General features: G+C 39.1%; 2 protein-coding genes across 2 annotated transcripts in view; both read right to left on the bottom strand.

The window, feature by feature from the left end:
- Positions 1–2,486, bottom strand: LOC103513788 (tubulin alpha-1 chain). Its single transcript, XM_026826901.1, has 3 exons — positions 2,255–2,486; positions 1,957–2,025; positions 1–1,125 (listed from the first exon to the last, which is right to left on the bottom strand). The coding sequence occupies exons 1-3, from the start codon at positions 2,373–2,375 to the stop codon at positions 68–70; spliced, it is 1,248 nt and encodes a 415-aa protein (XP_026682702.1). The 5' UTR covers positions 2,376–2,486; the 3' UTR covers positions 1–67.
- A 3,884-nt stretch (positions 2,487–6,370) lies between these two features.
- The window catches only part of LOC103513789 (neural cell adhesion molecule 2-like), a gene marked incomplete at its 5' end in the record, with an annotated part of 61,968 nt that continues 54,774 nt past the window's right edge, over positions 6,371–13,564 (bottom strand). The window contains 2 exons of the mRNA XM_026826900.1: positions 6,371–6,538; positions 12,113–12,552. Of these exons, the coding sequence (XP_026682701.1) occupies positions 6,371–6,538; positions 12,113–12,552 (608 nt within the window). The remainder of the gene's footprint in view (positions 6,539–12,112; positions 12,553–13,564) is intronic.

The following is a 13,564-nucleotide window of genomic DNA, read 5'->3' as shown; positions in this document are numbered from 1 at the left end:
GTGAGTTTTGTTGGAAGCGTTTCATGTCGAGCGCGGGTATTGGTTTCTAGGATTTCAGAGTTTGAGTTTAGTATTCCTCAGCACCTTCGCCTTCTCCCTCAACACTGTCCATGCCAACCTCCTCGTAATCCTTCTCCAGAGCAGCCAAATCTTCACGGGCTTCAGAGAATTCTCCTTCTTCCATACCTTCTCCTACGTACCAGTGAACGAAAGCTCTCTTGGCGTACATCAGATCGAACTTGTGGTCCAGACGAGCCCAGGCCTCAGCAATAGCGGTGGTGTTGGACAACATGCAGACAGCACGTTGTACCTTGGCGAGATCACCTCCTGGGACAACAGTGGGGGGTTGGTAGTTGATACCAACCTTGAAACCAGTTGGACACCAGTCTACAAACTGGATGGTTCTCTTGGTCTTGATGGTGGCGATGGCAGCGTTGACATCTTTGGGGACAACGTCTCCTCTGTACAACATACAACAAGCCATGTACTTGCCGTGACGTGGGTCACATTTGACCATCTGGTTAGCGGGTTCGAAACAGGCGTTGGTGATTTCAGCCACGGACAGTTGCTCGTGGTAGGCTTTCTCGGCAGAGATGACTGGGGCGTAGGTGACCAGAGGGAAGTGGATTCTAGGGTAGGGCACCAAGTTAGTTTGGAACTCGGTCAAGTCAACGTTCAAGGCACCGTCGAATCTGAGGGAGGCAGTGATGGAGGATACAATCTGACCGATCAGTCTGTTCAAGTTGGTGTAGGTGGGACGCTCGATGTCCAAGTTACGGCGACAGATGTCATAGATGGCTTCGTTGTCGACCATGAAGGCACAGTCGGAGTGTTCCAGGGTGGTGTGAGTGGTGAGGATGGAGTTGTAGGGTTCAACAACAGCGGTGGAGACTTGTGGGGCGGGGTAGATGGCGAACTCCAGCTTGGATTTCTTTCCGTAGTCGACAGAGAGACGTTCCATCAGCAGGGAGGTGAATCCTGAGCCGGTACCTCCTCCGAAGGAGTGGAAGATGAGGAAACCTTGCAGTCCGGTACATTGGTCAGCCAACTTACGGATTCTGTCTAGGACTAGATCGACGATTTCCTTTCCAATGGTGTAGTGACCTCTGGCGTAGTTGTTGGCAGACACCAGTCGAAAAAGAGGAGGAGGAGGAGGAGGAGGAGGAGGAGGAGGAGGAGGAGGAGAGACAGACAGACAAGCGAGCGAGACAGAGGAAGGAATCAAACCCTCCCTCCCTATCCCCCCCATTTAATACCCAGTCTGTGGTTAGGTGGTGAAATGGTGACTCATATTATCACCCCCTTTATAACATGAAACCCCCTTCGTTCCTCAGTTTCATGTCTGCATCATATCTCATACCACTCCCTATTTCCCTATGAGTCATTCCCGTTTTTCTGGAGGTACCACCTTGTTCTAGAGCCGACAAAAAAACCCATGTTTCACAATACTCATAATATCACTCCCTTCAATTTCCTCTCCCATCTCTCTTAGTGTAAGAACATTGAGAACAGAGAGGAGCGGAGAGCATAGAACAAAGAACTGTTGTTGTTGTTGTTGTTGTTGTTGTTGTTGTTGTTGTAGCGGCATCAGCTATATCCGAATGGTGTTGGCAGAATAAAGGAAAAATATCTTTTCTATCGGCCATACACCGGTGTGATGGTCTCAAGTCCTGTTTAATTAGCTCGTCCTGAACCTCAATCAACCATCGTGAGGAATTGTGCTTATTTTTTAAAAGCGGAGAGAACCCTTTGAAAAGCTGACAGCTAGCTAAGCTGGTTAGAGTTACCTACATAGAGTAAGTATCACGCTTTGCTCCACTCTGTCTTTTTAAGTTCCCTGTGAAATATTATCAATGTGTTTAATCTCGTGCCTGGATAGGGCTCTGACCCTGCATGTTCCAAAACTCATGCATTCTGACAAAATACTTCACGAGTATTCTCCTATCTGTCTAGCGGCATCTTCCTTACCAGTGATGAGTTGTTCAGGGTGGAACAGTTGTCTGTAGGTGCCGGTACGTACTTCATCTGCAAGCAAGAAGATGAGACATGTTCATTAGAAAAATGCAACTGTAAATTACTATTATTTTATTTGTTAATTTTCAAATATTTTTTTTATTTCGTTTGAAACTTTCCAAACTTCACCAGGTAGTTCAAACAAAATTTAGACCCATGGATCTCATCTTTCGTTGTCATAGTTTTACAACCCCAATTGCTGTATCGCTATTGACTGGCTCAACCTCCATAGGAAACTTACCGACTACGGTGGGTTCCAGGTCAACAAACACTGCACGGGGTACATGTTTGCCAGCTCCGGTCTCACTGAAGAATGTGTTGAAACTGTCGTCTCCACCACCGATGGTCTTGTCTGAGGGCATCTGACCGTCAGGCTGGATGCCATGTTCCAGACAGTACAGTTCCCAACAGGCGTTACCGATCTGGACTCCGGCTTGTCCAACGTGGATAGAGATACACTCACGCTGTAAGCAGAGAAGATAGTTGGATGGTTAGAGATAACAGTGGTTAAGAAAGATGTGTAAGATACTTGGATAATTACATTAGTGTAGAAGAAATTAGTTGTAGTCGATGTACAATGTACATAAAACAAATCGAAAAATACTTATTTATTATTGAACTAAACTCTAAAGTACCTCCTAACCATTTTCCTAAATATTTCCAATCTTATAACCACAATCACAGAAGAAACAAACAGATGCTAATTCCTTCATCTCGATCTCGCTAAGTCTTATAAAAACCAAAATCTCCATCAAGAATTTAGGAAGTCAAAGTAACATTCATTCAATCCTCCTAACCATTTTCCTAAATATTTCCAATCTTATAACCACAATCACAGAAGAAACAAACAGATGCTAATTCCTTCATCTCGATCTCTCAAGGTCATATAAAAACCAAAATCTCCGTCAAGAATTTAGGAAGTCAAAGTAACATTCATTCAACCCAAGATTTGTGGTTTTTTGGCCCCCGAAGCATCAGTCTTGCGGTGAAAACTTTTCAGTCTGTCAATCAGTCTTGCTTCTGTGGTTAAGTTGTAAGTTGTGAGTTCATGTAACAAAATAACGCACTTGTCCAAATCTCATGGAAACAAAAATCATTCCTAAATAAGCTAATCATTTCTAGAACCGATAAGGTTCCTTTGTGTAAGTGAACAAATGGCTGAACTTATAGGTACAAATCTTTTGAAATAGAAACGTAACTCATTCTAGAACCCATCTTCGAATTCTACGACAGTTTAAATCAAATTCAATCAGTCAAATTGCGATAAAGCTACTAGGTACATACATATCAGACACTAGATGAAGTGAATTAAAACTGAGCCTCGTGAGGACAACTAAAATGGTAATGATAATGATGAGTTCAGCTGGCAAGATGGCTAAATGGCATAGATTACAAGTACTTACTAGAGCCCCTCTGCTTAACTCCATACACAAAAAGCCTAACCTGAGACTTAGATGTAGGTTTGTTAACCATGTCAATACAAATATGGACACAAATATTGAGGGTACCTACATAGTGGCATAACTTCTACTTGTGAGTAAGTGCTAGTTAGTCTGTCATTTCTTCTTCATGTTTAAAGCCTACCTGCACAGATGACCTCATAAATCAGAGATTGCAATCAGTAACTTTTTTAAATTCTCAGATACAGGTCGGCATAATTATCTATGTATTAGGTTGTCATTTGAGTTCAGAATCGATTGCCCATATATGGCAAAGGACCACTCAATTGTCCTTATCAGTAGTGGAGTGGCCATATATGGCGATTCCATGTCTCAAGCGTTTGTTAACCATGTCAATACAAATATGGACACAAATATTGAGGGTACCTACATAGTGGCATAACTTCTACTTGTGAGTAAGTGCTAGCTAGTCTGTCATTTCTTCTTCAAGTTTAAAGCTTTAAAGTGAAGATAAAAGACAGAATCAAAATAATCTTTCAGGCCTTTCCTTTTATTTAAACTTTTCTTTACATTTCTGAGATTATTTCACTATTTTCATATTTATTTGACCTATGTAGGTACCTAGGTATAAAGCTGTAATGAATTGTCAGGTTCCTTAAGTACCTGAAAGTGCATCGTCAATCGAGGTTGATGTGTGCAACTTTCACGGTGGAATGATTCCAGCCAATGAGTGAAGATAAAAGATAGAATCAAAACAATCTTTCAGGCCTTTCCTTGTATTTAAACTTTTCTTTACATTTCTGAGATTCTTATTTCACTATTTTCATATTTATTTGACCTATGTAGGTACCTAGGTATAAAGCTGTAATGAATAGTCAGGTTCCTCAAGTACCTGAGAGTGCATCGTCAATCGAGAGGTTGATGTGTGCAACTTTCACGGTGGAATGATTCCAGCCAATGGCTTTTTCTTCGTTTTAGTCTCAATATTTTTTTTAATTTTTATAGTTTTTTCTGAGATAATAAAAAAAAAATCATGAGAATCACCAATTATCTCGGTCCGTTATCTATGACGAGAAGAAGAAAGGGAGGCACTGAAAGTTGCAAACTCAAACCTAATCTCCTCATACGTGCAAGTTTAGCGGAACTGTTATTTACTTTGAGTTTTGCAAATAATAATACTTTATGTAACTCCAACAGTGGATTTCACCGATATTGTTTCAGTTCTTAGTAGGCCTGTTAAGTTCCATTTGATTTGTATAGGCTTGACAGGGCTGTTAAGCTGACAGGCTGTTAGATCGAGTTGTGACAAAAATAGACCGATTTCTGTCATCATTCAAGCGATTTCTTGGGAACCGACATCATGCCAAAAATAGTCAATGATTCTGTAATCATTCTTATTTTTAAACCACAATCTGTGTCGCCTACTCTAAATTTGCGAAGGTAGATATCTCAGGTTATAGGTACAAGACATAAGAGCCAGTATCTCAGATTGCCTTATTAGGACCTAAGTCAATGATTCTGTAATCATTCTTATTTTTAAACCACAATCTGTGTCGCCTACTCTAAATTTGCGAAGGTAGATATCTCAGGTTATACAAGACATAAGAGCTAGTATCTCAGATTGCCTTATTAGGGACCTATGTAGGTACCTAGGTATAAAGCTGTAATGAATTGTCAGGTTCCTTAAGTACCTGAAAGTGCATCGTCAATCGAGGTTGATGTATGCAACTTTCACGGTGGAATGATTCCAGCCAATGGCCAATTATCTCGGTCCGTTATCTATGACGAGAGGAAGAAAGGGAGGCACTGAAAGTTGCAACTCAAACCTAATCTCCTCATACGTGCAAGTCAGCCAATGGCCAATTATCTCGGTCCGTTATCTATGACGAGAGGAAGAAAGGGAGGCACTGAAAGTTGCAACTCAAACCTAATCTCCTCCTACGTGCAAGTCTAGCGGAACTGTTATTTACTTTGAGTTTTGCAAATAATAATAAGTACTTTATGTAACTCCAACAGTGGATTTCACCGATATTTTTTCAGTTCTTAGTAGGCCTGTTAAATTCCATTTGATTTGTATGGGCTTGACAGGGCTGTTAATCTAGACAGGATAGGAGAAAGCCATCTGTTCCGCCCAGGGCGGAAAGCTAAAATCCGAACCCGCTAAAGCGCTTACAAGGCAGACAAGCGACCAACCTAGCAAACTAGGGGACATTGAATTTAGCCTGATGATTTGGGTCCAAAAAAGTTCAAACTTTTTTATAAATATGCAATGTGCAATACACGTTATACTCTTTTTCAATGTGTGTCAGATGATTTTATTCTCTTTGAAGCACGAACATTTTTAAAAGTACTCAAAACTTCCGCCTATGTGGCAGCACTGTACTTTTGTTTGAGTCTTTGAGAGCTTTATCACTCAATCGCAAGAGGGTGCTACTGATACCTAATTTAAGCTTGAAAAAAAAAGGTATAGGTACCTATAGGTAGGTACAACCTTCCATTCCCAGAGAACCACTGATGTTAAATAACGTCGTGGACGGTGGTAACCATATCACATCTGATTCTAATGATTAGGTACTGTAGATAGGTAATGAGACTAATGAGAATAGACACCCATGTAAGTGCCAGAAGTGCATCCACTGAAATGAAAACTAGACACCCAAACAGTTGACCTTTTCGCTTTCACATCCTCCCTGGCCAGCCCAGTTAGCTTGGTTGGTAGCGCGACTACTTCGTAAGCGTTAGGCCGCGGGTTCGATTCCCACCCGAGGCGGATTTTATCCTGAAGGGATAATGTTCGTTCTCGGAACGGCTGGCTTCCTCCTATCCTGTCTTCCTTCTCTCTCCGATTTCGGGACGATAAGACCTTAAAGCAGTTACAGTTCCCTCTATCAAACTTCTTAAAAAAATCTTTACCTTGACGGGGTTTAGTGGGATTTGAACCTGCGACCTCTTGATAATTAGCCAGACAAACCCCATTTGCCCTTGGTAGTGAGCATTGTAATCATACTCAGGCAGTCTACCATAGCCCATGCCTTTCTGCTTACCAGGAGATCCCTGATTACTTTCTTGGGAAGGTGAGGTACAGCCTCGTGAGAGTCTCCTTCAGTTTCTCTAGTTTTATGGAACTTTCAATTATATCAAAAACGGAAACTAATGGTGGAATATGGACCGTGAGAAAGTAAATCAACCTATCTAAGTAGATGAAAACGCCAGGATTTAATTGTTCAGAATGTTCGTTTCTTATATGTATTGCTCGAGTATATTATTTACAAGATAAAGTTGGCTGTAGCATTTAGGCAGGAGGGAGGTACCTCTGTACAGGCGAGTATTTGAGAAGGGCCTATGTATATGCTGATGTATTATTCATACACTGAGCTACTGGCTATGGGTAATAAATGGGATACTGTCTTGAAACATTGTAAGATTGGTCGAGAGAGGGAGAAAAGAAGATAGGTGCATACCTACGTATAACCCGTAAAAAGAGGAGCATTAAAAATCCTCTAGCTCTAGAGAGTGCCTAGGTGCTTTAAAAAAATAATTCAATAAACAACCAAATAAAATACATAAATAATTACATTCCTCTAGCTCTAGAGAGTGCCTAGGTGCTTTAAAAAAATAATTCAATAAACAACCAAATAAAATACATAAATAATTACATATACCTACCTAGTCACTATCAAAAGGAAATGACAAATGGACGACCAAACTTATTCGACAAATGTCACAACAATGTTGATCGATTAATAGTTATAGGCCCAAGACGCCCAAGTTGTACGCGACATGAGACGCGACGAAAATCAAAAGCAGAAGACACAAATCAATGTACCTATAACGTAAATAAGACATTATTAGTTGATCTATGTATATTCAACGATAGTAATATGTATTTTCATTTCAGGGCCGTTGATATAACACTCTCTATTTATTAGATACTTAAGGCATTTTGGGTACAGACCCCCTTGTTCTTTCATTTATAAATTTAGAAACTTAGAGTTGCGATTGCCAAGTGAGTAGTTGGGTGGAAGAGCCCCTTCAAGTTAACCGCTTTCAGAGGAAAAAGTGAAAGCAGATCACAAGGAAGTGTACGAGTAAAACGTTAGATACCTAGTGTAGACCTGTATCCTGTACAACAAAATAACTCTCTAACCTTTTTGCTTGCTTTTTCAAAGGGTCGGTCGGTCGTAATCGTAACATTTTATGCTCTTTTTCCTATTGATTGACATCCGGTTCGGATCCCAGAAAAAGAAAGTGAATCACAAGGCAGTCTAAAGACGTTAGATAGTGTAGACCTGTATCCTGTACAACAAAATAATTCTCTAACCTTTTTGCTTGCTTTTTCAAAGGGTCGCTCGGTCTTAATCGTAACATTTTATGCCCCTTTTCCTATTGATTGACATCCGGTTCGGATTCGCTAACACTTCACAAGTTTATATCTTAGAGCTGAATAGGGCTGTGGTCCGAAATGTGGTACCCGTACAACCCGTCAATAATGTTTGATTAATTCGGGATTTTGGATCGTAAGAAAAACTATGTAAAAAATGATCAGCTCTTCAATCTTCAATTGAACAGTCTTGTTGGTTTATTCTTGAAGGTTCGATAAGCAACCGTTTTGCTTGATCTCATAGCTCGGATTTTCCCGTCACTTTCAAAACACAGCTTCTCCCACGTCTGTAAGGCCAGCCAGGTAGGACTGACAGACGGACCTTTTCAGCCGTACCTGTCAGGTCTACCTGATAGTGGCTGGCCTAACTAACCGGATTTATCTAACCTCCAAGGTCCTATATTGGGTCCACATGTCATAAACGGAGATAAACATAATCCCAGACCATATTTCAAACTGTTGAAATATGGCAAATATGATGATGACTGTGCCAAATACGGCAAATTGCAAGCATATCACCAGTGTATTAAATTTGTGAGTAGATACATAGGTATTTATCCTTTGGTTTTTAGACTAATCAGAGGAACCCTATCAGTTAAAGTTAATCAGTTAATATTTGTAATCTTACAAACATGTAGTCTGAACATTCTATGGACCTATTTCGGTAGTGTAAAGAACTTACATTTTTACGGCCTCCACTATTTGCCAGAAAGCAAAGAAGGGTTAAAGTTTCATTAATTAAGTTAAATACCTACCTAGGTACCTTACCTAAACAGCTACTTGTAGACATAACTCAGAATAATATCTGGATTTACAAAGTAGGTAAAGTACCTACACACCAACCTACTTCTAACAAGATCGTCTGAGCTTTTCTAGTGCAGACGTGTACCTAATAAGAGTCTTTTTTCAAGGTAGTTTTTATTTCTGGAGAGACAAGGTAAATTTTATTCTTTATTGCATAGGTATCTACCTACCATTTTGTGTTTAGGAGATTTTCAACCGAGGTTTGTTGAAGCAGCTTTTTTATACCTACCTACTTGATAGGTACCTACAAAAAAACATGATCAAAATGTGGGTATCATGGTGAACTTGGTGTTGTGTTATTCCTGTTTGATCACAAAATTTTAAACCTATTTTTCACAAAAGAACTTTTTAAATAGACAAAGATTTTATTTAAATATTTTATTGTTTATTTTATTATTATTGTTTAGAATTTTTGCATGAACTTGTAAAACTCTTCCCCACGAATAATTAAGTTTATATCCATGGGTAGAGGAAGAGGGATGAGAAGGAGGAAGAAAAAGAAGAAGAAAGATGACGAGGAAGTTAAGGGTAGAAAGAGGAAGAGATGAGAAGGAACAGAAGGAAGTACAAAGTAGAAGGAAGAAGAGGAAGTAAAGAGTAGAAGAAGAATGAAAAGGAGGGAGAAGGAGGAGGAAGGTAGGAGAGAAGTAGGAAGAGGAGGCGGAAGTAGAGAAGGGGAAGTAAAGAGTAAAAGAAAAAGGAAGATGAACGAGTAGAAGGGAGAGGAGAAAGTAGGGAGCAGAGAAAGAGGAGGAGAAGGAAGTAGATTGAAGGAGGAGGTAGAAAAAAAAGTAACGGGAACACGGATAAGGAAGAGTAGGAATGATTTTCAGTGTGGAATAGAAGGGAAAAAGAAGGAAGTAAAGGGTAATTTTGACCAGGTGTTGAGAAATAGTTCTTGGGTGAGAAGAGTGAACGAAAACAAACTCTGCCCAAGTACTCATTGCAAATACTTTCTTTTTCGCAAATAAGTACTCATTGCAAATACTTTGTCGCAAATAAGTACTCATTGCAAATACTTTCTTTGTCGCAAATAAGTACTCATTGCAAATACTTACTTCATTGCAGATAATTGCAAATTATTCCTCTTCATGCCTCTTTGTCTCCTCTTCATCATTCTCTGTTTTCCACTTCATTCTTTTTCCCTACTTCCTTTATTCCTTTATCTGCCCCCTTCATTGCATCTCTCTTGCTCCTTTTAGCTTTTTTTCCACTTTTTCTCTCTTATGTTTATTCCCCTGTTCTCTTTTTCTTCCTTCTCTCTCTCTCTCCTTCTCTCTCTCCGGGCATTTGAAACACCAAGGGGCTTATTTCATTAAAGGAGGAATCCTGTATTGTGTTATATTATTTATTTTGCATGGGGTATTTACGAGACCATTTATAAGAATCATAAGAAAAGAAAATGAAATAGTGCCATCTCTTTATTTTCACCCCTCGAGAGTGGACGAGGGAAAATTTACACAATGAGAGGGAAGAAAAACCCGAGGAGGTAAAAAAGAAAGAAAATCCCCTGTGAAAATAAATAAATGAGAGAGCTTACAGCATCACGGGGTCTTGTGGCATTTTTGAGAACGGCCGAGGGTAGATACACAATTTTGGACTGGGTACATAGGTAGGTACTACTCATACTTACACATTATTAAATAACATATTATTTATTTCTACTTAGGGTACCTACCTCAGGACGGATTTGAACCGACTTCAAAATCATTAAAGCAAAGAAAGAGATTTCAAAATCATTAAAGCAAAGAAAGTTACAGCATCACGGGGTCTTGTGGCATTTTTGAGAACGGTCGAGGGTAGATACACAATTTTGGACTGGGTAGTCTGGGTACATACATACATAGGTAGGTTAGGCAGGTACTACTCATCTTACACATTATTAAATATCATACTATTTATTTATACTCAGGGTACCTACCTCAGGACGGATATTTCCCCCCATTTGAAAATTTAGACCGATTTCAAAATCATTAAAGCAAAGAAAGAGATGTAAAGAAAAGTCGGTGATTTTTATGAACGCCTGGTAAATGTATTTGAGTATGCAATGTGCCAAACCAGGTACTAGGGTTTCTACTCTCTATTCAGTAGGTATTGTAGATTTTTCAGCACTTTGGTTGGGAGTTTTGAGAAATCATTTTCCGATCCAATAATTTTTTGCTCACCTCTAGTTCAGTTCAGAGAAAAGCAATGAGAAATACTTTCAACTCCTGGCGATGTAAGTGAAACAGGAGTGCTTCATTTTTACGACTTTCCCTCCCTTTACCATCACGAAGCCTGTACCTTGCCCATAATATTTCATTTTATAATAGAAACGTGTTTCACTGTCTTTTTTTCTAATGGAATCCAGTGAAGAGCCATAAAATGACTAACAGATTTCAATTATAAATTTAAAACTATGAATTCGGTTTAATTGTTCTGAGCTGGAAAAAATAAACCAGCGTCTGTTTTTCAAATGTTTGTAGGTACTAAAACGAGCAGCTTTCTTTGTGGTTTATGTCTAGATTTTTTTTTGTAGAGTTGAATACTTTCTGTGCTATCAGCCATCTGCTAACTGATGCTATCTCCACATGTAATTTACAATATTGTAAATTGAATTAGAACATTTCAATCGTTTTTATTAACAGGTTTTTTACCTCCCACTTTCCAAATTCAACAACCTCTTGTTAGGTGTTTGTTTCGAAATTTTAATTTAATTTTCATTCAATTAGGCACGCCAGCGAGGTATATTTATACCTAGTTGGGGTGGTAGGGCTAGGATCACGCACCTTATGTGCTTAAAGTTCAAAGTATGTATAAGTATAAGTACTTACTTACCTCTGTACGGATTATAGTTCTAACATAATTTTGTTCATATCCCCATCATCCCTCTTTTATCTCCACCTGTAGGTATTCCCCCTCAATCTAACCTTTCTTGATAGATATGAATTCCTATATCCCCCTTCTTGCCCTCTCCGGAGGTATTTTCTATTCCTGTATCACAAATCGTTTCACCTCCACTCTCCTGTTCATGATGGGTATGTATTCCTATATCCCAACCCCTCCTCGTCCTTCCTTTAGGTTGGTATTCCTGTAACACAAATCATTTCTGCCCTCATTTATTTCCCTCTTCCTTACAGCATTAGCACATTTACAGTCATATTCATAATAATTTCTGAACATAAACTTTTTTTTCTCCTCTCGTTCGAACTTTTTTGAACTTTTATTGAGTGTTTGAGAAGGGCCTATGTATATGCTGATGTATTATTCATACACTGAGCTACTGGCTATGGGTAATAAATGGGATACTGTCTTGGTGTCTTGAAACATTGTGAGATTGGTCGAGAGCGGGAGAAAAGAAAATGTGAGATAGGTACGTATGGTAAAAAAGAGAAGCATAAAAAATGCTCTAGCTCTGGATGCGTATATAGGTGATACTTCCAAAAATAAATTGACATATTAACAAACAATTAACAAACAACCAAATAGGTACATAAAAAATTAATTTTTTTTTTTTCCCCTTCAGTGCAATAACTTCAGTCATCTTGCTTTCGACGATAGTCAGACCTGTTTCGTCAACATTGAACATTCTGTCAGCAGTGAAGTTGTGTTTCGAATGAAGCTCTTCTAATGTGTTGAAGAATTTGTCCACTTCTCTGTTGAATCCTTTGGCTCTGGCATGAGATGTTCCAGTTGGCTTGCGCACAGACAGTATTTGTGAATGTCTCTTCAGAAATCCTGCCAACCAGTCCCTTCCCGCCATCCCATTGTTGGCATTGAATGTGTGTGAAATATTGTTATGCTTAGCAAGCAAGAAAGCCATGACCCTAACATCTTGTCGAGTCAGCCCGTGGTATATGGATTCCATTTCCAGCAAGTATTTTACCAGCTCTTGTTCTAGCTCTGTTGGTAGACACGGTTTTCTCCCTAGTGGCTTCATGAGAGATGCAGCCTCATGATTCTCGTCTCGAGATTCTGACGAAAGACGAAAGAGTGTAGTCCTAGGTACTTGATAAAGTTTTGAAGCTTTTAAATAACCCATTTCCTTTACGTAGTGAACGTATGTTATGGAAGAGAGCTACAATCCTAACTTCATCCTATCTAGTACACAACTCGGGAAACCTGACAAGCATCTTCACAGCATTCTCCTCCATTTCCAAACCCAGAATTGAATTTTAAAGTACGACGTCTTTTGTAATTTTAAAGTCCTGACCTTAGTTACTAAAGTAAATTCATTTTATTAACCTTAAGAACAGGATCCGTGGAACTGGGAGGAACAGGCCGCTGGTACAACCCATCAATGAAAAGTCCATCTAAAGAGGTAACTCGACTGAAAGCTACATACATAGAACGACGAGTCATTCGTCTCGACGAGCCAGTATGAACAACTATAACCATCTCCGTTGCGCCCTGACTCTTGTGAATTGTAATAGCTTTCGCCGGAACATTTTAAATTAAAAAAAAAGTATTCCCTTAACCATTTTATTGCACGATCCCTTTTCCTACAAAACTCGAGTTTTCCGCTAGAAAACAGTGCATTTCTTGTAAGGAAGAAGAATGTACATAATATAAATATGTGGCTTTTAACGACATAATGCATAAAATAATGTTTTCATCAATGATGTAATTTTCTTTTATATCCGTTTAGGTACCCACTGCTATCATTATAAAAGTTCGACAAATGTCACAACAATGTTGATCGATTGATAGTTATAGGCCCAAGACGCCCAAGTTGTACGCGACATGAGACGCGACGAAAATAATATGATTCCCTCTCCCCACTAAAGATATTTGATTCCTGAAGAAAGTATGAGAATCTTTAGCTAGATATTTATATTATTTATACGTATAGGTATTGGAGTATCAACGTTATAGCAAGCTGATAAAAAATATAGAAAAGCCATCATCCAGAAGCATTTGTTGAGCTTTTCTCTTTTCCTTTCTTGTGAAAATCCTCTAATAATTGGAAAACTCAATAGATAATGCT

This window comes from Diaphorina citri, unplaced genomic scaffold (genome assembly GCF_000475195.1).
Source record: "Diaphorina citri unplaced genomic scaffold, Diaci psyllid genome assembly version 1.1 scaffold1026, whole genome shotgun sequence".
In the NCBI taxonomy this organism is placed as follows: Eukaryota; Metazoa; Arthropoda; class Insecta; order Hemiptera; family Psyllidae; genus Diaphorina; species Diaphorina citri.
This window is presented reverse-complemented; position numbering and strand designations above follow the sequence as displayed.